Source organism: Carya illinoinensis, chromosome 3, assembly GCF_018687715.1.
Source record: "Carya illinoinensis cultivar Pawnee chromosome 3, C.illinoinensisPawnee_v1, whole genome shotgun sequence".
NCBI lineage: Eukaryota > Viridiplantae > Streptophyta > Magnoliopsida > Fagales > Juglandaceae > Carya > Carya illinoinensis.
In genome coordinates, this window is record NC_056754.1 from 50,945,680 (window position 1) to 50,968,027 (window position 22,348).

The window sequence follows — 22,348 nt, forward strand, 5'->3', positions numbered from 1 at the left end:
ATCCCTGGACAAAGTAACCAAAATTATACTTGCCACATAAAAATACCTAACAATGTCTCTGTTTCACAACTCATTTTATGAGGGGAGAAAAAAGGGAAAAAAACTAAAGACTAACTTGGTGAAAAATCAAATGATAAAAGCAGCCAGCGCCTGCGACCAAAGCAACTCACGACCCTGAGTACCTCTATAGTTAGACAGAGACCTTTACCTTCCTCCAAATTTACATCATAAACTCGTACTTCTCCAATCATGTTAAATGAAGGGAATCAATTGCCACTATGGATCAACAACAAATTGGTATTAAGATGTCACTAGCAAACCCTGCTGGGTTGAGTTGATGTATCCTAAAACTATATAATACCTAAACTCCACAGCTTCCCTAGAAAATCTAATATGCTGTGACCGGGTGTGGGGTCACATGAAAGAGATACATACATTGAAATTCCTTAGTGAAAGTAGACATGGATCTGTCACCTTTGGGGTTGATCTGAACCAACTGTACCAGAAGTGGTGCTAGGTCCAGCACCATTTTCAGTCGGAGGGGAGGTGCCCCATTTTCCTTCTGACTCTAATGGCTCGATTATATGGACTCCACCATCTGCAAGACCCAATGCAAACTGATTGGGTTCGGATGGATGTGCCGCAACGACAAGAGGGTGCACTCTCATGCTGTGGAAGTTATGTCGATGGCTAAGTCAAGGATAAGCACAATACAAATCAAATGGCTGAATCCAAATTGGATAATAGTGCACACCTGGGTTTGGGAGGCAGATAAGCAGTTGGATTTATTCGACATCTCAGTCTTAGCGTTGAAGCAGTCAGAACACCCACACTTCCATCTTCAAAGCTCACGTATATTGACTGGCTATCACAGGAATACGTAGCATGCGTGATTGGACCACTAGCTTCCCGTGGGACCCACTGTTTGAGAAAACACAATTTAAAAAGAATCTATCAGTGGCCTTTAACTGCATAAAACTAACTTTAACTACATAAAACTAACTTCAAAATCACATTGTTGGTTTGGACAACAAATGACAAAGCTTGCATAAATACCCAATGCTTTCAATATAATTATCATATGCAATTAAAAAGAAAAAATCTATAGCAGGGGGGTAAATTTGTAAAATACAATAGATGTCTAGTTGCATGCATGCTATCTCTGTATGCAGGTATTTATACAACTGGCACACCTGCTTAAGGCAATCTAATTTAGGTACATCATATATGGCTATCTGCGTTTCATGAACAACCAGCAAATGTATCTGATCTAGATGAAATTGAACTCGTGTATCTACAAGAGGAGCTGCAGCTCGCCCACTTGGAATCTGCAAGAATTTACTAGCCTGCTTCTCCCATCCATCTGTGCTCCATAGACATAGCTGTAAAGAAAAAATAAAAATAAAAAGGTGAGGTGGAGATTTTTGAGTTGATGTATCCACTAGAAATTACTTGGTCAAATTTCTCAAATTTTCTCCAATATTGAAAAGGCACAGAAGGACAAAAAGAAAATGGCTAAGTTATTTTTTTATTATTGTTTTTTAAGAGGAAAACAGAAGTGCAAAGGCATTAAAAAAAAGCCTTGTGAAATAGTGATACAAGGGAAGTAAATAGAACTGTTTCCTGTGACATTCATTTTAGAAAAAGCATTCTGCAGGCTCCGCCTGCACTTGTGGTTCCAACTAAACGATCTTAACATGAACAGTGATGAATGGTGGAAAAAAAAAAAAACTAAGTGTCAGCCAAACATGAATGCAGTTGAGGCCTTGTAAATAATTCAGCAGCTGGTTGGTTGGTATAACGCAACTCTTATGTATTTTACCTGAGAATCAGCCCCCGATGAAACAAGCACATTTAGAGTGTGAGAGAAAGCAAGGCCTGTAATTCTTTTCTGATGACCTTTCAGCTTGGTCTTAACCTGTGATAATGAAGCATGCAAAGTGTTATGAAACTTAAATGCCAGTTATTTATTACAGATTTAACTCGCACGTTCCAAATTTAGTAAGATAGAGTAAGACCTCATCCACCCGAACATTATAGATTTGAATAGAAGAGTCTTCCATGCCAATTGCAATAATGTTATTGTCTTGAGGGTGAAATGCAAGAAATGTAGCTGCTGGAGGTGGGGGCATGAATGTTGTCATTGTCTGCAATTGAGGAAGCATCACAAAAAATATGATCACATATAAAGAAGCAAATTTATTGAAAATGTACAAATATGTCAAGAGCTCCCCAATAAAAATCTAAACAATATAAGATCTGGTAAGTAATGTGCCTTCTGTTGATTTTTTCCCCCAACACAATCTACTTCGAAAAAATTACGCTATTCCCATATCCTGAATAACAAATTAGACAACTATTCATTATGATAATGATCTTCAAACCAATCAAAGGTTTCAAGGATGGAGCTTTAGCAGGAAAATAATTTCTGCACTACTTGGTAGATTATCCTTGATAACAGCTTCCACACATCACGACTGTTTGGTAATTTCTAGGAAAAGTACTACTTAGGATGGTAATTCTTTTCCTTAGAGTAGTACTTGGAAGACTAAAGTGTCTCTAAAAACAGATTTTTCAATGAAGATCCTCACCATGGAGAACCTAAGGAAACGTCAGATTAGTGCAGTTGATTTTGGTAGGTGTAAAAAGAGTGGGGAATTTGTAGATCATTTGCTACTTCATCACAAGATTACCAAGCCTCTATGGAATGTCTTTTTTTTTTTTGGCAGAGCTGGGCTAGCGTGGGTTATGCCTTGAATCGTTGTAGACCTTGCAAATTGAAGTGGTTTATATGGCAGTTCACAAGTTGTAGTAATGTAGAATAAGGCACAATTGTTTACTATGGTGCATTTGGAGGGAAATGAACAATAGAAGTTTTTTTGAAGATCACAGGCAGACAATAGATGAACTTAAAACTTTTTTCTTACTCTATTCCTTTGGGCAATTGCTATAGACTCTGATGGACTGTCTTCACAACTTCCTTGTAACTATTTCTATCTTCAATTAGTTTTGTATCTTATATACATCCTGTATACCTGAGCTATGCCTTATTTTTATATCAATAAAATTCTATTACCTATAAAAAAAAAAAAAATCCAGAAGATGTGACCAACCAAGTACAATACATATAAACAGTGAAAAAAAGAAAGCCATATACCTTGAATGTCATCATATTGAATAATGAAATTTTCCCCCCTGAAGCTGACATGACATAAGAGTCATTCTTTGACAGTGCAAAACATGGAACAGCATCATCAGGATTTGTTTCGCTTACATCATTTGTCATTAGTATTCCGCTTGGAGGTTGCCATAATTGAGGTACTACACTAGCTGTGGCCTAAAAGAGGCACAGTCATTGTAAATAGTAAGCTGATAGGTTTTGAAATGATAAAAAGGAAATGCAACCTTAAGAGAAACTTCAATACCTTCCCTGTTAAATTTCGATCATTTCTTTGCCACTTCCAGAGCTTGTGTACAGCATTAGATGCCAAGGCCAATATGGCTAGACCTGAATTTGTATAAATTAATCTTGAAACCTGAAGTAGTTGTCAAAATGTCAAGACCATAAGAGAAAACTAAATAGCAACATACACAAACTTTCACCTCAAACTCAAAGGAATCCATGCACGTTTTGTTTTACCATCGCATGCAAGACTTCATAATCAATCAAGTTTGCAAATCAAGTTGAAAAGTACATGAAAAATATTTTGCAGCTCAAACCAACTGCAAATCCATGTATTTTGAGTCTTCTGTTCAATGAGTCCAATCCCTCAGCCTAGACCACAGCAATACTCACTGGCACCAAATCTTTGTAAGTAATGATACTTGCACAACCCTTTATACAACCATGCTTTAAAATAAGGGTATTTACATAAAGTGATGTTAATTTATAAGTTATTTACAAAAAAATGCCCTCATTTAAAACATAGTTGTATAAAAGGTTTTAGAAAGGGTTGTATGTCTATCATTTTCCAATCTTTTATAGGCACTGGTGCCTAATCTGTTCATCCTCATTGGCCCCAATCCTCCACTAGAATGTGAACCATTCGATCCAAAGGGAATCAAATGTAAGTTATCATAACTACTCAACCGCCTAACTCATATAAATCTTATAGTCTGTCATAGCCTACAAACTAATAGCTTTTCATTATTATGTTTACTACCTGTGAGAGACCATGTAAGGTTCTTATGGTGCCAAAACAGGGAAAACACAATTTATTAATTACTTGAACTCCAATAGAGATATGGCAAATTCTCAAGAAAGTATCATATTATCCCATCATTATTAAAACTACACAAATAGATTAGGCAAAATAAATTATAGAACATTTTAAAAGTTTCACAAAGCCATTTTAATCGAGGATTTAAAATAAAATGCTCCTAAAAATAAGTATAATACCATATACCTCCAGAGAGAGGTTGCACTAGAAGGCATAGTATGCAAGATGCCTTTCGAGATTACAGGTCTTCTGAAGATTAGATAAAGTGGGCTCACATTGTTCACGTTGTTACATATATGTTCTCTTTTCGTAGTCCACAGCATGGGTTAAGTTTTTTGTAACAACGGTATTACATCGCCATAAGTGAGGGGACTGATATAATTTCCTTGGGATGCAAAAATGTTACTAATAAAAATTCCATTGATATAATCACACGTGATATATACAAGCAGAAAGGAATAGGTAAAGCATGCATGACGACCATCAGTGGTGTGTACACACATTTATCTTGGATACAAGAAAACTGGCTGTAATTTTGCAGTGGAATGTGTGGCACCAGAATTAAGAAGAAGACTGCACTGTCAGCTACGCTTGCTCAAATGAACAGGACATAGAATCAAGGGGGAAAAGAGAGAAGCAAAATATGCCAGAAAACAAAATGGAGAATAAATCTTTCAGCAGTGATATTGGAGGCCCTTTACCATTTGAAAGTCAACAAAAGTTGGTGAAGTGGCACAAAAATTAGCTTAAATTGTTATAAAATTACACAGATTGGGCACATACCCTTACTGGTGGTAAACTATCAGGGAGCCTCAGGGAGCAGCATTGTGATGGTTCATTGATCTCTGTAAGTTTCCAGATCCTAGACTTATCGACTGAATCATCAGCAATTCTGGGTTTTATGTCCACACTTCGACTATCACTGTTCTACACAAACTCCAAAGAAAAAAAATTAAACGGCTTGACAAGTAAGTTTTTTTTTATAAGATACATATCTCATAAAGATGAGAAAAAGGGTCTTGCACTCCTTGACAGATAAATCTTAATCTTAACGTACATCCATGGATGCACGCATCAACAAGAACACATTAACATGAAACAATATGCATCGATCAGATTAACAATTTGCTTCTTTTAATAATCTCACTGAGCATCTGTGTTACCCTCAAGACATTAACACTCACCATTGCAACCATTGCTGCTACTGGAGGAGCACGATCTCCAATGCTTGTTCCAATAGTTACAACGGCAGATCCAAAGGTGCCTACTGCAGGAGCCTATATAGGAATCGTTCAATTAGGAACTCTAATCAAACAAAATCAGCTGAGTTTGAGCAAAATACCTTAACAATAGCCGCAGAAGCAACTCTAGAAGCATCAAATGTGCGATTCTCCACTGTTTTTAGCAGCCGAATTCCGTCTGGATTTGCTAAGATTTTAACACCATTATCATTCGTTGAGACAGCTAAAAATATTCCTTCCTTGTTAAATCTAATACAAGGAGAAGCCTGCAGGTTTCAAGACCAATAATAACTGGTTGACGAAAAAGTTCTCTAGATAAAAATTGACATCGACTGAAGTGTAACCAATAATTACCGGTAGAGAGCCCTCCACTTCAGTAGTTACTAATAACCTCTCTCTGTCCATGTCCCAGAATTTGATCAGGTTTTCATCACCAGCAGCTAACCACCGATTTTTAGTTGTATCAAATTGCACAACCCCGGTGTGTGCACGCCTTGGAAGACCATGATATGTGCGCCTGACAGCACCTTCACTTTCATTCCATTCTACTAGAAATGATTCTCCTTCTTTGTTTGTCCCACATGAGAACAATCTGAGTTTCCCATAAATCATGATAAGACAGTTAACTAACAACATCATATGATGACAAATGTTAACCTAAACGAACAGAAAGTCGCAAGGCAGTAGAAATTCATGTACATACCTTGTCCCGTCAGCACTGTATGCCATTGTGGTAGATGAATGGCCTGGTGCATCATAGTCAACTCTCGAACCCATGTTATCATACAACCATGCCTTTATCTTTCCATCAGTTGCAGTTGAGAAGATGAACTGAAGAGAGGGAAAAAAAAAAAAGTAAGAAAATCCAAATCTCGACAGCAATAGTTAGATAATCATGTAATAAAAATAAATCCAACAAAATAGAGCATGCCCATTTTCCTTGTTCAATGTTTACCCTCTTAGATAATTCCCTCCTAGATAATTCCCTCCTTCACAATATGAAAGAAGTTTCACAACTCTATTCAGTCTCAAAGCAATCTTGGTAAGGGAAAAGTGAACAACCTGTAAGATATTCTAACTACCCATGCTTAATCATTAGATGGCTGAACCTTTTTTTTTTTTTATATAAGTAAGAAAAAATATTATTGATCTGAAAGAAATAGGCATAGCCCGCTTACACAGGAAGTATACATAGCACACCTAAATACATTCTAAGAGCGATAAATTAAAGAGGAAATCATGACCGTTGTCCCCGTTTAGTACACTAGCAGAAGACCAAAGCATTAAAGTGTGTAGAAAAAAGTTCTTTAGCTCCACCCTAGTGCGTTCCTTGTCCTCAAAGCAGCGCGCATTCCTTTCCAACCAAATACACTACATGATGCACAACGGGATCATCTTCCATACAACTGCTACTTGATGACAACCTTGTATCTTCCTCCAGCAACCCAACAGATCTACCACCCTCGCAGGCATAACCCAAGCCACTTCAACCCTGTGAAAGATCTCATCCCACAACTCCCTTGTTACCTCACAATGCAATAAGAGGTGGTCCACAGATTCTCCATTTTTTTTACATAAATAACACCAATCCATAATTACACAACCCCTCTTCCTCAGATTGTCCGTGGTCAGAATCTTCCCAAGAGCGGCGTTCCATACAAAGAAAGCAACTTTGGAAGGCACACATGTCCTCCAAATGTTCTTCCAGAGGAACTTAGGATGATCTTGTGTTGTCAAAATTTGATAGTACCCCCTAACAGTACATTTCTTGTGGTTATTAGACCTCCACTTCAATTGATCATGCTGCGTCGCAAAAGGCCCCATGGAGTATAAGAGGCTGAAAAAATCTGCAACAATAGGTACTTCCCAATCATGGAAGTCCCTGTTAAAAAGGATATTCCACTGATGAGAATCATGAGAGAGTAGTCGCATATCTCCCACTGAAGCCTCCCTATTAGTAGCAATATGATAGAGAACCGAAAAGGCTCTTTCCAAGGCATGCTCTCCACACCACACATCCCGCCAAAAACTAATTCAGTTTCCCTCTCCTGCTACAAAACGAATGTGTTTTTCAAAGCAAGACCACCCCCTCCTTATAAACTTCCATAATCCCACTCCATGTCCCCCTCTCACTTCATTGGAGCACCAACCACCCCAAGCAGCTCCATGTCTAGCATCGATAACTTCCTTCCATAGTGAACCCCCCTCCAAATGATATGTCCATAGCCATTTGCCCAGTAAAGCTTTATTAAAAGTTCTCAAGTCGCATACTCCCAACCCCCCATGAGCCACTGGATCACAAACTGTCTTCCATCTAACCAGGTGGAATTTCTTCTCTTCCCCCAAACCTCCCCATAGAAACGCCCTGAAAAGTTTTTCAATCCTGTTCTCCACCCTTACCGGCAAAGGAAACAAAGATAAAAAATACGTGGGTAGGTTAGTGAGAGTGCTCTTAATAAGCGTGAGGCGGCCCCCTTTCGATAAATACACCCGTTTCCAACTAGCCAATCTTTTTTCTATCTTCTCCACCACCCCATCCCAAATAGCTCTAGCCATAAAAGTTGCTCCCAACGGGAGACCCAAATACTTCAGAGGCAAGGAAGACACCTTACAATCCAGTAGACTTGCTAAATTGAGTATGTTCAAAACCACACCCATCGGTACCAACTCGGACTTGTCAAGATTCACCTTAAGCCCCGACACTGCTTCAAAGCAAAGTAACAATACACGTAAAGTTTGGATCTGGTTAGTATCTGCTTCACAAAACAATAGAGTACCGTCTGCAAATAAAAGGTGTGAAAGGGTAATCAAGCCACCAGAACCATGACCCACTTGAAAACTAGATATGAGCCCTGCCCTCACCGCAGCCTGTACCATACGACTAAGGGCCTCCATAACTATAACAAATAGGAGAGGAGATAAAGGATCTCCTTGCTGCAAACCCCAAGAACTATCAAAAAAACCAGAAGGTGTACCATTGACTAGAATTGAATACCGGGCAGTAGAAATACAATGACGCATCCAAGCAATCCATCTATCACCAAAACCGCACCTCCTAAGTAGATATAGGAGGAATTCCTAATTCACATGATCATATGCCTTTTCCATGTCAAGCTTGCACAGAATCCCTGGTCTTCCCTCTCTCAATCTATGATCCAAACACTCGTTTGCTATAAGTACCGAATCAAGAATTATCCTCCCACAAATGAATGCATTATGAGGCTTAGAAATAATAAGATCCAAAACCAGGCTTAACCGGTTGGCTAGCACCTTCGAAATAATTTTGTAGATACCACTAACCAAACTTATCGGGCGAAAATCCTCTATGATCAAAGCCCCGTGTTTCTTGGGAATGAGAGCAATAAACGTTGCATTAAGAGATTTTTCAAACTTTTGAAAAGTGTGAAATTCCTTTAAAACTTGCATAACATCTATAGTGGGATGTGAAGGGAACTTAAAAGGCTAACTTAAAAGCGGGATAGGGAACTTAAAAGGCAAAGAGAATAAATCCTTTCTTTAAAAATTAATCTATGATTTCTCTTTGATAAGAAACAATTTATGATTGATTTAGATATGTAGAAACAATGTATATTTTTTTAGAATAGAATACAAATCAACTGTGAAGAAAATTTTTAGTTGGATTGTAGGGTTTTCTAGTGAATTTTAATTATATTAATTTCTTTTATCTGTTGGCGTGGTTTTTTTTTGTTGTTGTTTTGGGGGGGGGGGGGGGGGGGGTTTAGAAACTAATACAGACTACCTTCAAGATTTAAGATGGAATACAAATACGTATATATACACATACCTATAATCTCACTTCAACATATATATTATATACAATCTTGTTCCTAGGACCCTAATATCTTCATTTCATAAGGGCAGGGAGAAGAAAAATTAATAGAATAAGAGCACCTCAGTTTGCTTGTTTTATGACCGATATATATATATAGAATGACAATCATTACCTGAATATTTTCTTTGTGATGTGGACATACAGAATATACAGGTGCTTCATGACCCTCAAAAGTATACTGCTTGGTCCCAGTGACTGCATCCCACACCTGTATAATCTTGAAATGTTAAAAATAATTTCCAACCCATATAATCAGATCTGGTAATATAAAAAAACAAACCTTAATGACTCTGTCCTCGCCACAAGTGACAACACATAGTTGTTTGTTTGGATAAGAGAAAGCGAGATCATTAACACTACCAACATGGGCCTCAATCTGAGAAACCACAAAGAAATTCATGAAACAAAATAGTTAGAAAAAAGAATAATATCAAATAAGCATAAGAAAAAAATCAAAGGGAAAAATCACTTTACTTCTTTACTGAAGAGAATTTTTTTTTTAATAAGATAAAATTTTGTTAATGACCCAACTGAAGACATTTAAGATAAAAGGGATTGAAAAAACACTTAGGAGGAATTGGTTGATGACACAAACCTCCAAGTGGTTTCGCAGACCATCACCACCATGATATGAGTAAAGGTGCACAATATGCTTAGTGTATGCAACACCTGTAGTGGGGACAATAAATATATCACCAACAAGAAGCCTATTATCACTCTCGTAACATTATATTTCTCCGGTATAATGGACCAATTCTCAGGATTTTATTTCCAAAATGTGTAATGATTAAAAAATAAAATATGGCAACTAAAGCTAGTGAGCACACCAACAAGCGTTCCATCAGGGCTCCACATCACGCGATTTACCGATGCTGTATAATCATTGGTCAGAGATGCCTATAACAGAAAAAGAAAAGCCAATTTTTCATTGAAGTTAAAGTAATTTAAGAAGCCTAATATAAACATCCTATGTCAAAAAAATGTAAAAGAAAAAAAAAATGTCCAGCATCAAAAGCCATACCTGCAGGGCAATTGAACATACTCCAAGATCCCATACTTTAAAATTTCTAAGAGCAATCCTTTCACGGCTACCTAACTCCCATAACATGACATCACCCATGCTTGTTCCAACTGATACAGTCACACATTAAAAGAAAAGAAGGGTAAGATCTGCAATTCCAAAAACCTAATTTCAAATAAAACTCCACCACAGGAATAGAAACAGAAATTACATTCAGTTCATTAATAAGGCTCACCCAGAAGAAGAATTTGTTGCACTGGATGGAAATCCATACTCTTGACAGCTGATCCCTGATTTAAAGTCATAACAACAGTTTTGGGCAAATCGTCGGTACCATGGTAACTTTGACCATGGCTTTGGGGGGTGTATGCCACAGGCAGAATATTTACTGGCAGATTGTTGACCTGTTGAAAAATTATTTATGCATCACCAATTACATAGACTTATTATTTGGCGTTGATCTTTCAAGCAAGGGCAAAACTAACATGCTAATTTTTTTTCAAGCAAAGGAAAAGGCTAAATTTTAGGTTTAAAGACCACATGCGTGGACCTGAGATTTAGAAGATAAAGAATTAGCGTCAAAATGGCATAGTAGCATACCAAAAAAAAAAAATCAGTCGCACATATCATTCATGTTATCCCCACCCCACCATTCCTTCACCCTTCTGGCATCGTAAATACTAGATGGAATCCATGAAGTGTGTGCGATAAAAAAAAAAAGGCAGGCACAAACCAAAAGCCAATGCACAAACCCCTTCCACCATTCAATTTCCATAACATATAAAGAATAATCCATTTTAAAAGGAGTTTCTAATATGTAAGGGGGGACAAGAGCACTTGAAGGGACAAGTCAGTTAATCATCACTTAATAAGTATGGAATATCTCGAGAGTAACTATATCTTCAAATTAGAGTGAAAATTGCCCACTAAGACATTTTTGAGCAACCCCATCAACTCAAAATTGTAAGACAAATATCATTGATGCGCTATGGGTACCTATTTTCTACTCACAATGTGCCAAGGAAAAAGAATTCAACTGCAACACCAGCAAAACTGTCACAGGAACAAAGAACAAAAGAAGAAATTCAATGCTGCATTGTGTGACAAGGTGGATCTCATAATGTGCCAAGGAAGAGATGAACACTGCAACAATGGCACAACTGTGACTCGAAGAAAGAACAAGAAAGGAGGGGGGCCAGGAGAGGGGTAGGAAGATTCAACTCCCGTTGTGTAATAAGAGAACCCTCACATCTAACTAACTGCATTGATCAATATCTTCAGGGATCATAGAGTGGCACCACAATTCTCAAGACATGTTAAAAGATATATCCAAAATCAGCAAAGCAAGAGTTTAATATTTTAGTAATAGGACTCGGATTTCCACTTTGTAAATTGAATTTATAAACAATGTGTAGTACCTCATCTGATATTCCAAAATGTCTTGGTCTCTTCAACACATGCTCAGAATCAGCTGTTTGATAGTCCATAACTGGGTTATTGGTAGGGGGCGTTCTAGGGCGCTTCAAGATGGCTGCCATGATGATAAATGGACAAAAAGGTAGAAATGTATTGAATGATATAAACAAAATAATTCAGGTATAAAAGCAGATTGCAAAAGTATCTTGGTGTACGATATAAAGGTTAGAAGTACATCAATTGAGATGGAAACAAAGAAATTATGTAGGAAAACCAAATGCAAAAGTATCTTTTTTTTTTTTTGTGTAAGATAAATGCAAAAGTATATAGTGTAAAACACTTCATGCTTCTCAGGTTTTGCTACAATTCTATGTATCCATATCCTGATTATATATTGCCAATTACAGTCAACCATAACAACTAGATATGCAATCATATCATATTTACAATTGGAGGTGTCTGGAGATAGAAAATCAGCTCCAGACACAATCATCTCCAGACACAGCTGGTCAAAAATTTTAAGTATATGTCAATACCTGAGTTGTTAGCAGCAGTCATACCGATGGGTCCTGCAGAGGCTGAAGGGTGAGGCACAGGAGATGAATTAGCCATCCATCCAGCAAGAGATGTTGGAAGAGCAACCGGTGTGGGCTGAAATGGCTATAAACATAGAGACCAGACTCAGATAAAGAAATTCAAACTTTGAAACAGCTTAATTACAAGAAAAGCGGCATAGTTCTTATCTACTTTCCACTTACACCATGAGCACTCAGTGGCGGGAAAACCCCAGCCTTAGGGACACCACCCATTAAGGGATTTGTGACGGGAGATGGGGCCCGTGCACCATTTGGTGTTCCGCAACTGTGGTCTACAAATAGTGTCTTAATGTCAGGGTTAGGCCTTGGATTCTTACAAAGTTGATGCTGCCAATTTAAACTGCATTTCAATACAAAAAAGGTATATATATACCTATTACTGAAAGCCAAGTTCAACCATTAGGTCCAAATACAAAATAAAGGTAAAACTTTCTCAATTACCTCTGATTAATTAGTGTTCGCAATCTTGAGTTCTTCAAGGGAGGAAATTGAAGCTTATCTCGAAAAAGTGGGTTAGCCTCTATCAACTTTTTTAGTTCAGCAAGCATTAATCCCCTAGCAGATTTAGTATCTCCATATTTAGACAGCTGTTCATTATCTCTGCAAATCATTACCATGGAGTGATTTACATGGTCAGTATCATAAGAAATCCAAGAAACCAGGATCTACAAGAACAATTCTGTTGAAGATAATTTCTTCATACCGAAAGTTTTCCAAAGTCAATAGCTGCGTAATTTCCTTAAAAAGCTCTTCATTAAATGCTGCGAACACTTTCAAGTCCTTAACTAAAATATCCACAGCTTTAGCACGATCCCTCCTACAATTATTATTAATTTCATTCTCAATATTTCGTACCAAATAACCAACCAAGTAGCGCAAACAAAATGACAAGGTAAAGAAGCCATAGTTTTTGCAAATCAAATTCAGTAAGCTTTTTACACATACTTGTCTAAAGCTTCGAGGTATTTCTGCTTGCGAATCTCGAAGAAGATTTTCATCGAGTACCTATTGTCATCAACCTTCGTGAAACCGGAGAGGTACTTCTCCACCTCCTCCCACTCCCCACTGGTCACCATATCCTCAAAATACCTCATGTTGAAGAAAAACCCTGACTCTTGCTCTAACCTTCACAACCACAATCACCCAAAAATAAATAAATTAATCCACAAAACGTTAACAATTTACGCGAACATACACATACTGTTATGATAAGTGTCAACCATTTAGAATAAAGCACATGGCAGCATATGGCTTCACATGTGGGAAGACTTGGGTATTAGCCTGCTGAGGTGGAACAGAAGCTTATTCTGTTCAATCACAATTGTAATCTATAAATAGAGGCCTTCACTTGTACTCGATGATGATATATAAAAAGTGAATACAGGAGAGAAAAACAGAAAGAATAGTCTTGTGTGAAAAATCTCCAAGATTCAGAGAGGTGTGCATAAGAGATTGTTCTTGTAAATTCAATACTATATTTGATCATCATCAATAAAGAAAGGCTCTTGACTGTTGCTGCCGTAAATGTAGATCACTAGGATCAAACCACGTAATCTCTTTGTGTTCTGTGCATTATTTTCGTTTTGTTTTCAAGTTCTTTGCAAGTTTCTTTACAATTCTTCGCATCAGAGTTGGTAAGTTTGGCTTCAAAGAGACTCAGACTTATAACAAATGGCATCAAGAGCCAGGTTCGATGGGGATAGCTAAGTTTGATGTAGAGAAATTTACTAGAAAGAATGAATTTGGGCTATGGAGAATTAAGATGCGAGCTTTTCTAGTTCAACAGGGTCTACAAGATGCACTTCTTGGTGAAAAGAACTTTGATTCTTTATCAAAAAATGAGAACTATGAGATCTTGCAGTACTCTTATTCTTTCTCTTGGTGACAAGATCTTGAGAGAAGTTGCCAAGGAGGTGACAGCAGTAGGGATATGGTTGAAACTAGAAAACCAGTACATGACTAAGTCCTTGGCAAATCGACTTTACAAGAAAACTAGACTCCACACATTCAAAATGACTCCAGGTATGTCTATGGAAGAGCATCTTGGTGAATTTAACAAGATCATCCTAGATCTTGCAAACATAGATATAAATATAAATGATGAGGACCAAGCCATTCTGCTACTAAGTTCTTTGGATACTTCTATGCAAATCTTAAAGAAACCATGATGTATGGTAGAGAAAGCTTGACCTTAGATGAAGTACAATCTGTCTTGCACTCAAGAATTGCAAAATAAGGCTAACATTAAAACAGAAATTGGGGAAGGTTTTACAGTAAGGGGTAGATCAAAAAAACAAAGTCACAAGGGAAATACAAACAAAGCAAGATCAAAATCAAAGGGGAAACAATTAAAATGTTTTGTATGCCACAAAGGGGACATTTTAAAAGGGATTGTCCTGAGAGGAAACAAAATTCTGGGAATAAACCTAACTAGGAAGGGAATGCTACTGTTGTATTGGATGGATATGACAATGCTGAAGTGTTGAATGTTTCTGAGCTAGATTCAGGAAAGGAATGGATTCTAGACTCAGGGTGCTCAGTCCACATGTGCCCCTCGAAATCATGGTTTGAAACATTCACTGAATTAGATGGAGGGCATGTGATCCTTGGTAACGACAAGTCCTACAAAATTCTGAGAATAAAGTCAGTCAAATTAAAATTGCATGATGGTATGGAAAGACTGCTAAAGGAGGTAAGGTACATACCAAAGTTGAAGAAATTTAAATTCTCTTGGAATGTTCAATCTGATTGCACCTTCAAGTCAGATTCTAGGGTACTAAAGGTGGCAAAGAGCTCTCTAACTGTGATGAAATGAGTTAGAAAAAATGGCCTCTATACACTGGTAAGAAAGACAATTATTGGTGAGGCATCAACTATCCAGATCAGAATGGAAGACAAGGCTATGTTCTGGCACAGGAGATTGGGGCACATCAGTCTAAGGGGTCTCCAAGAGCTTCAGAAACAAGGCCTACTGGGTGAGAAAAATCTGGGAGAATTACCATTTTGTGAAGACTGCATACTTGGGAAATCAACAAGGGTTAGTTTTAAAACTGCAATCCATCATACTAAACAGGTTCTGGATTACATTCACTCAGATTTGTGGGGACCTGCAAGGGTTAGTTCTCATGGTGGGGGAAGCGACTTCTTATCCATCATAGATGACTACTCGAGAAAGGTATGGATTTACATCCTTCAAAAAAAAATTGATACATTTGTTAAGTTCAAGGAATGGAAAACTTTAGCTGAAAACCAGGTTGGAAAGAAGGTGAAGAAACTCATAACAGATAATGGATTAGAGTTCTTATCAAATGAGTTTAACACTTTCTGTCAAAGAGAGGGAATAACTAGGCACAAAACAGTGAGGGAAACCCCTCAACAAATGGTCTAGCTGAGAGGATGAATAGAACCATTTTGGAGAGGGTAAGGTTCATGCTATCAAACTCAGGGTTACCAAAACCATTTTGAGTTGAAGCTGCTGCTACAGTAGTACATTTAATAAATAGAAACCCCTCATCAACAATTGGCTTCAAGACCCCACAAGAAATGTGGTCTATAAAACCTTCAAATCATGATTACTTGAGAATGTTTGGATGTGTGGCTTATGCACATTCAAAAATAGACAAGCTAGAACCTTGAGCACTTAAGTGCATTTTTGTGGGGTATTCAGAAGAATTTAAAGGGGACAAGCTGTGGGTTGATGAACCTGGGAAACAAAAGTGTATAATCAGTAGGGATGTGACCTTCAATGAACTACAAATGGCTCGAGCACAGGAAGGGAAAGCTGAACCAGTTCATCTAGATGATCAAGTTGGAAAAATTGAGGAAACAATCTCAGAGGACATAAATCAAGGTGGAGTTAATTCCTATAATCTGGTAAGGGACAGAAAGAAGAGGGTAATTAGGCCACCTCAAAGGTAGGGTCAAACAGAGTTAATTGCTTTTGCACCAACTGTTGCAGAAGAGGTTATTGACATGGAATCAAGGTCTTTTAAAGAGGCTATGGCAAGTAAAGAGGCTCATAAGTGAAAATTAACCATGCATGAAGAAATGGAGTCTCTTAATAAGAAAGAAAACTTTGGGAACTGGTTTCTAAACCAGAGAAAACAAAATTGGTTGGATTTAAAAGGATATACAAAAGAAAAGAAAGCATACCAGGGGTTGAGGGCCCACGGTATAAAGCAAGATTGGTAGCTAAGGGGTTTACTAAGAGAGAAAGGATAGACTACAATGAAATCTTTTCTCCAGTGGTCAAACACAGCTTCATAAGACTATTGTTATCTTACACTACCTGTGAAGACCTGCACTTGAAACAATTGGATGTAAAAATAGCTTTCTTGCATAGAGAACTCGATGAGGTCATATACATGCAACCACCAGAAGGGTTTACGAATGAAATCAACAGCAATCAAGTCTGTTTACTCAAGAAATTTTTATATGGACTTAAACAATCCCCTAGGCAGTGGTACAAAGAATTTGATTCACACATGGTTGAAAATGGTTTCAAGAGGAGTGGGTATGATAGCTGTGTGTATTACAAGCAATCTGGGGAAATTTTAGTGTATCTACTACTATATGTAGATGACATGCTCATTTCATGTAAAGATTCAAATCGGATTGAACAAGTCAACTGCATATTGAAGTCAGAGTTTGAAATGAAGTAACTGAGACCTGCCAAGAGAATTTTGGGAACGGAGATAGTGAGAGATAGGAAGAAAAAACTACTCTAACTATCTCAAAAGTCGTACATTTCAAAAATTCTTAAAAGGTTTGGCATGGACTAGCTAAAATCAATAAGTACTCCTATGGGCAACACTCAAAACTGTCAGTCACTCAAGCACCTCAAATAGATGAAGTAGAGTTCATGCAGAAAATCCATATGCTAGCATGGTGGGAAGTATAATATATGCAATGGTCTGCTCTAGACCTGATTTGACCTATGGTGTTAGCATAGTCAGCAGAATTATGAGCAACCCTGGAAAACCTCATTGGCATACTATCACGTGGGTATTTCAGTATCTGTCTGGTTCAAATTGCTTGAGACTGAAGTTTGGTGGAAATGTACAAAAGGAAAGTGAGTTGAAAGGCTTTGTTGACTTTTGCAGGAAACATAGACACCAGAAAATCTTTAATTGGTTTTGTGTTTATAGCCTTTGGAGGAGCCATCAGTTGGAAGGCAAATCTGCAACCAGTGGTCGCCTTATCGACAACTAAGGCTAAATACATTGCTATGACTGAGCCAATCAAAGAGGCTATATGGCTGAAAGGTATATCAAATGAGTTAGGCATGTTTGAAGGGAATATCACAGTTTACTGTGATAACTAGAGCACAATTCACCTTGCCAAAAATCAGGTATACCATGAAAGATCAAAACATATATACATTAGACTGCACTTTGTGAGGGACCTCATATCAGCTGGAGAGATTGGGTAGAAAAGATCCCAACAAAAGAAAATACATCAGATATGATGACTAAATCTCTGCCAACAGTCAGACTTGGACTTGATTAATTTGGGAAATTACTAAGCCCTCATAAGGGGAATCTGCAGCAACAGTCAAAGAGGAAGGAGGCAGCTTGGAAGGTCTAAATCCTTTCTAAGGTGGAGAATTGTTATGATAAGTGTCAACCATTTAGAATAAAGCACGTGGCAGCATATGGCTGCACACATGGGAAGACTCGGGTATTAGCCTGCTGAGGTGGAACAGAAGCTTATTCTGTTCAATCACAATTGTACTCTATAAATAGAGGCCTTCACTTGTACTCAATGATGATATATAAAAAGTGAAGACAGGAGAGAAAAACAGAGAGAATTATCTTGTGTAAAAATTCTCCAAGATTCAGAAAGGTGTGCATAAGAGTTTTCTTGTAAATTCAATACTGTATTTGATCATCATCAATAAAGAAAGTCTCTTGACTGTTGATGCCGTACATGTAGATCACTAGAATCGAACCGCGTAATCTCTGTGTGTTCTGTGCATTACTTTCATTTTGTTTTCAAGTTCTATGCAAGTTTCTTTACAATTCTTGGCATCTGAGTTGGTGACTTGGCTTCAAAGAGACTCAGAGTTATAACACATACACGGGCAACAAAAAAAATTGGAAAATTAACCATACCTGTGAACGGCATCTTTGAATTTCTCTTCGTCGAGAAACTGAAGTATGAGAAACACTAGTTCTCTGCTAAGCGAAGACATGGCTGTGCAGCTGAGGAACCCGAATAAAACTACCACAAAGATTTAGAGCTTCACAGATCGATATCAGTTGAGCATGAAAACCCCTAAACTACGCAGCGAAGAAATCTAACAACCTAAACACAAAAGTAGTCTCAGTCCAATAATTCAACCGCAGAGCAAAATCCATGAAAAAAAATGCAAGGAGGAGGAAGAACAGAGGATGGTGCATACCGGAAACAAAGATTGGCAGCCCAGATCGGAAGGTTCTACAGAATTTCTGAGAATTATATATTATTTTTGTTTTCTCAATCGCTCTAGAGAGCATTGGCTTTGGAGAATAGAGCTTTCTCTCTCTCTCTCTGACTCTTCAGTCTTTCATTCGCAACTGACGCCTGTTGAGTATTTATACAGAGAAAGGATTAGGGATTTGGAAAAAAGAATGTGTGAGAGAGAGAGAGAGTCGGGTGTGAAGCTTAGAAACAAAAGGTCTCGACAGATTTATAATTACCGTGAGAGAGAGAGAGAGAGAGAGAGAGAGATGGATTTGTGTGATAAGTTCGTGGACTTATTACAAAGGTGATAAGTATCAGTGCCTATGCAATGGCAATAGATAGGCCGCTGGGCTTATAGGGATCATGAGTATGCCCTAGATTTGGATTCTTTTTTTATTTGATTTAGGGGGTGGGATTTTCGAGATTTTCTAGGTGCTCTCACACAGTTAATTACTAGTTTCCTTTCTGTCGCTCTCCTTTGGAGGGTTTTAAACTCTCTTTAAAGGCTATCATCGATGAGGTGGGCTTTATTGTCAATTCATGAACTCTGCTCCCTCGCCCAACGTCCTTGTAATGCGCGACCGGACCTTTTTACACGGCTATCAAGACACGCCTTGTAAAAGACCTTTCCCACAGTAACAACTTGAGAATTTCGCTAGAATAATGCTAGGCCACCGTACCGCTGGGAGCTACGCTGGTCTCTTTTTTTTTTTCTTTTTTTCTTTTTTTTTTATAATAATAACTTTATAATTAAAGAAATATTTTGTAACAATGTTATAAAAAAAATTAAAATATTTAAAATTATTAAAAAATACATGTAAAAAAAATACTAAAGCGACTTACGATAACTCCCAACGAAAACTGTGAGCGATGGTTATAACAACTTCTATTTCGATATTTAGAGAACTATTATAGGTTTATTATTTTCTATTTTCCATTTATTATTTAATAGAGCTTTGGAGTGGTCGGTCTACTATTCACCCATAAATAGCCCCTAATTAGATTTTGACACATCACTTATTTCACATTAAGTCAATGGAGTGCATCACACTAGATTATTCATTCCTTTCGTCTTCTCTTACTGTCATTGCCAAGCATCTCTGTTGCCGCCCATCTCTTTCGTTGATCTCCCCTATCCCCATAGATAATATCCATCTTATCTCCAAAATCAACCCACAATCAAACCAAAATCAACCCATTCTTGCAATCTACACAGTACATATTGCATTCACTCTTATGGAAATTTGCGTGTTACTTGCATTGAACAAAAAAATTCTCACTGAGCAGAGACTTCAGACATGGTGGCCACCTATTGTCGTCATCGTCGTCAAGGCCTCTAGCACCCTATTTAAGAAAAACCAAAAGCTAAACCCAAACGCTAAAACAGAAAATCATAGAAGAATCCCGAATAGAATATAAAATCCCTTGATGGCCGTTCAAGAAAAAAGAGAGCACATTGACTAGACCCAGAAGAAAAACCTATAAACAAAAATAAGAAAGCCAATATTTCACCGACCTATCAGTATGTTGCTTCAACCATCAAATATAATAAAAAATTAATAATAAAAAATTTGAAGAGAAAATAAAGGAATATCAGCGAATTCATGCTACCATAAACTAATTAGGGCATACCATAGACGGACCACGTTGGCATTGTCCCATCCTACGAGTGTTACGACTTCAACAAATACTCAACAATGGTGGCAAAGAAAGGGGTTTGGCTCGCGAAATCAGGAGAGAATGGAGAAGGGGGTTGGCTTGCAAAATCAAGAGAAAATAGAGAGTCGTGGCAGAGAAGGCCATCATCTGGTTCCATGGGAAACGGTAGCGTATGTAATAATACCATAGAGTGGGAGTACATGATTGTTAAAGTAAGTTGTCTATGTGAAAGTTATACATTCGAGAGCTGTTTTTATTAAAAAAACAACTTGACCGTTTATAAGATCAACATAAAACTCGTATATTGGAGGCCTATTTTTGTTACATTATCAATTAAGTCGCCTATACAGGCTATCAAATAGATAATGTGTATTATATATCTACCTTTTTAAAGGACAACATGTTAAGAGTTAGAAAAATATTAAATAAATTTACAAATTAACGCTTCAAGATACGATAAATCATAAAATTATTTTTTAATATTTGTGTCACTTCTTTAAAGAACATCTCATTTTATTGCACTTTCAAATTATTGGCAAAAAACTGTCATCGACTAATCATGGGGTTGAGTTTTTTAAAAGAGTAATATTACTTATAGTTATGGAATACGTAAGTACTGTGCAATCGTTTTTAAAAGAAAAAGTAAGGTCTATTATTAAAAAATTATTATTTTTATTTAGATCTTATATATTTTTTTTTAAATAATTGTGCAGCACTTGCAAATTCATGACTTTAACTATTATTTTTATTTTTTAAATTATTTTTAAATTTTAATTTATAGAAAAGGTAATCACATCAAATAAATTTAATAATATATATTATTATCTGAATGAATTTCTTAAAGAGCAGTGGTACGGATCCACCAAGCACAAGCTCGATCCCGAGAAGGAACACAAAAGTTTTTTTATTTTTTCATTATTTTTTTATATTCTTAAATATTTTTTTAACAAAAAATTCACAATAACACTAAAAAAATATCTTTAATTACTAAATAAATAAATAAAATGTCAGGACCTCATTCGGAATCCAATATCAATGACTACGTTTGGATACCGAGAATATTTGATGTATTATCAAAATATTCTATTATTTTATTCTTATTTTTTACTACAATTCACTATTTATTATTTATTTACTTTTCTTAACACCTCTCAATATTTTTCCCTATATTTCTCATTTCTATTTCTTTAATAAAGTTAGATACACAATAAATACCATAATTTGCCCTGATAACCGCAAAATACCAAACACGTGGTACAGGCAGCGAGTAGCAGGCGTTGTACAGTTGAGCGAGTATAGGTTTGAAAAAGGTTAAAGTTGCCCAGCCATCAATACGTCGCTTATCGTACGGGCGTGTGACAGACGTCAGTTGAAATTTGGAAAAGGTGTTAAGGAAGAAAGATATTTTACAACTTATCATCTCTTTCGTTTTTTTTTTTTTTTGGAAAAGGCTATGTATCCGCTCCAGCAGAGAGCCATCGCTGTAAAAATTAAAAATTTTAATTTTTTTTACTTAATAATTAATAAAATATTTTTAAATAACGTTGTAAATTTTTTTAAATATTTAATAGTTTTAAAAATATACATCTAAAAAAATCTGAAAAAAATAAAATTCTCATTTTACGGTGTAACATCATTTCGCAATTCCGGCTGTGACGCAAGACAAATTGTAGACGGTTACAATCAAAAGCTCGATATTCAACTCACTTTGTAATCATTCTAAAGGAGCGGGGGTAGTGATCAAGTGGGAAGGACCCACCGTTAGTTCAGGGGAAAGATCGTTTGTCACACCACCTTTGAATCTCCATAGTCGTTAAATACGTAATTATTGTATAATTATTTTTAAAAGGAGTAAAATTTATTATTAAAAAATTATTTTTTTATATAAATCTAATATT

General features: G+C 36.9%; 1 protein-coding gene across 6 annotated transcripts; it reads right to left on the reverse strand.

Moving 5' to 3' along the window:
- Positions 1 to 5: 5 nt before the first annotated feature.
- Positions 6 to 18,995, reverse strand: LOC122305156 (topless-related protein 4-like). 6 transcript variants are annotated; one of them, XM_043117494.1, is made up of 26 exons: positions 18,751 to 18,995; positions 18,461 to 18,569; positions 13,293 to 13,472; positions 13,051 to 13,164; positions 12,789 to 12,947; positions 12,510 to 12,687; positions 12,312 to 12,411; positions 11,754 to 11,866; positions 10,571 to 10,739; positions 10,336 to 10,445; positions 10,142 to 10,211; positions 9,910 to 9,983; positions 9,595 to 9,690; positions 9,427 to 9,522; positions 6,165 to 6,292; positions 5,816 to 6,053; positions 5,563 to 5,727; positions 5,405 to 5,497; positions 5,004 to 5,147; positions 3,426 to 3,536; positions 3,158 to 3,337; positions 2,019 to 2,147; positions 1,823 to 1,918; positions 1,194 to 1,382; positions 755 to 921; positions 6 to 669 (listed from the first exon to the last, which is right to left on the reverse strand). In XM_043117494.1, exons 1-26 carry the CDS (start codon positions 18,842 to 18,844, stop codon positions 471 to 473), a joined length of 3,501 nt encoding a protein of 1,166 aa, XP_042973428.1. In that variant the 5' UTR covers positions 18,845 to 18,995; the 3' UTR covers positions 6 to 470. The 6 variants fall into 6 exon arrangements, with proteins under 6 accessions (XP_042973428.1, XP_042973427.1, XP_042973429.1 ...); XM_043117493.1 differs by having other exon boundaries at positions 12,288 to 12,411; XM_043117495.1 differs by having other exon boundaries at positions 12,288 to 12,411; positions 18,461 to 18,645; positions 18,751 to 18,913.
- Positions 18,996 to 22,348: the final 3,353 nt, after the last annotated feature.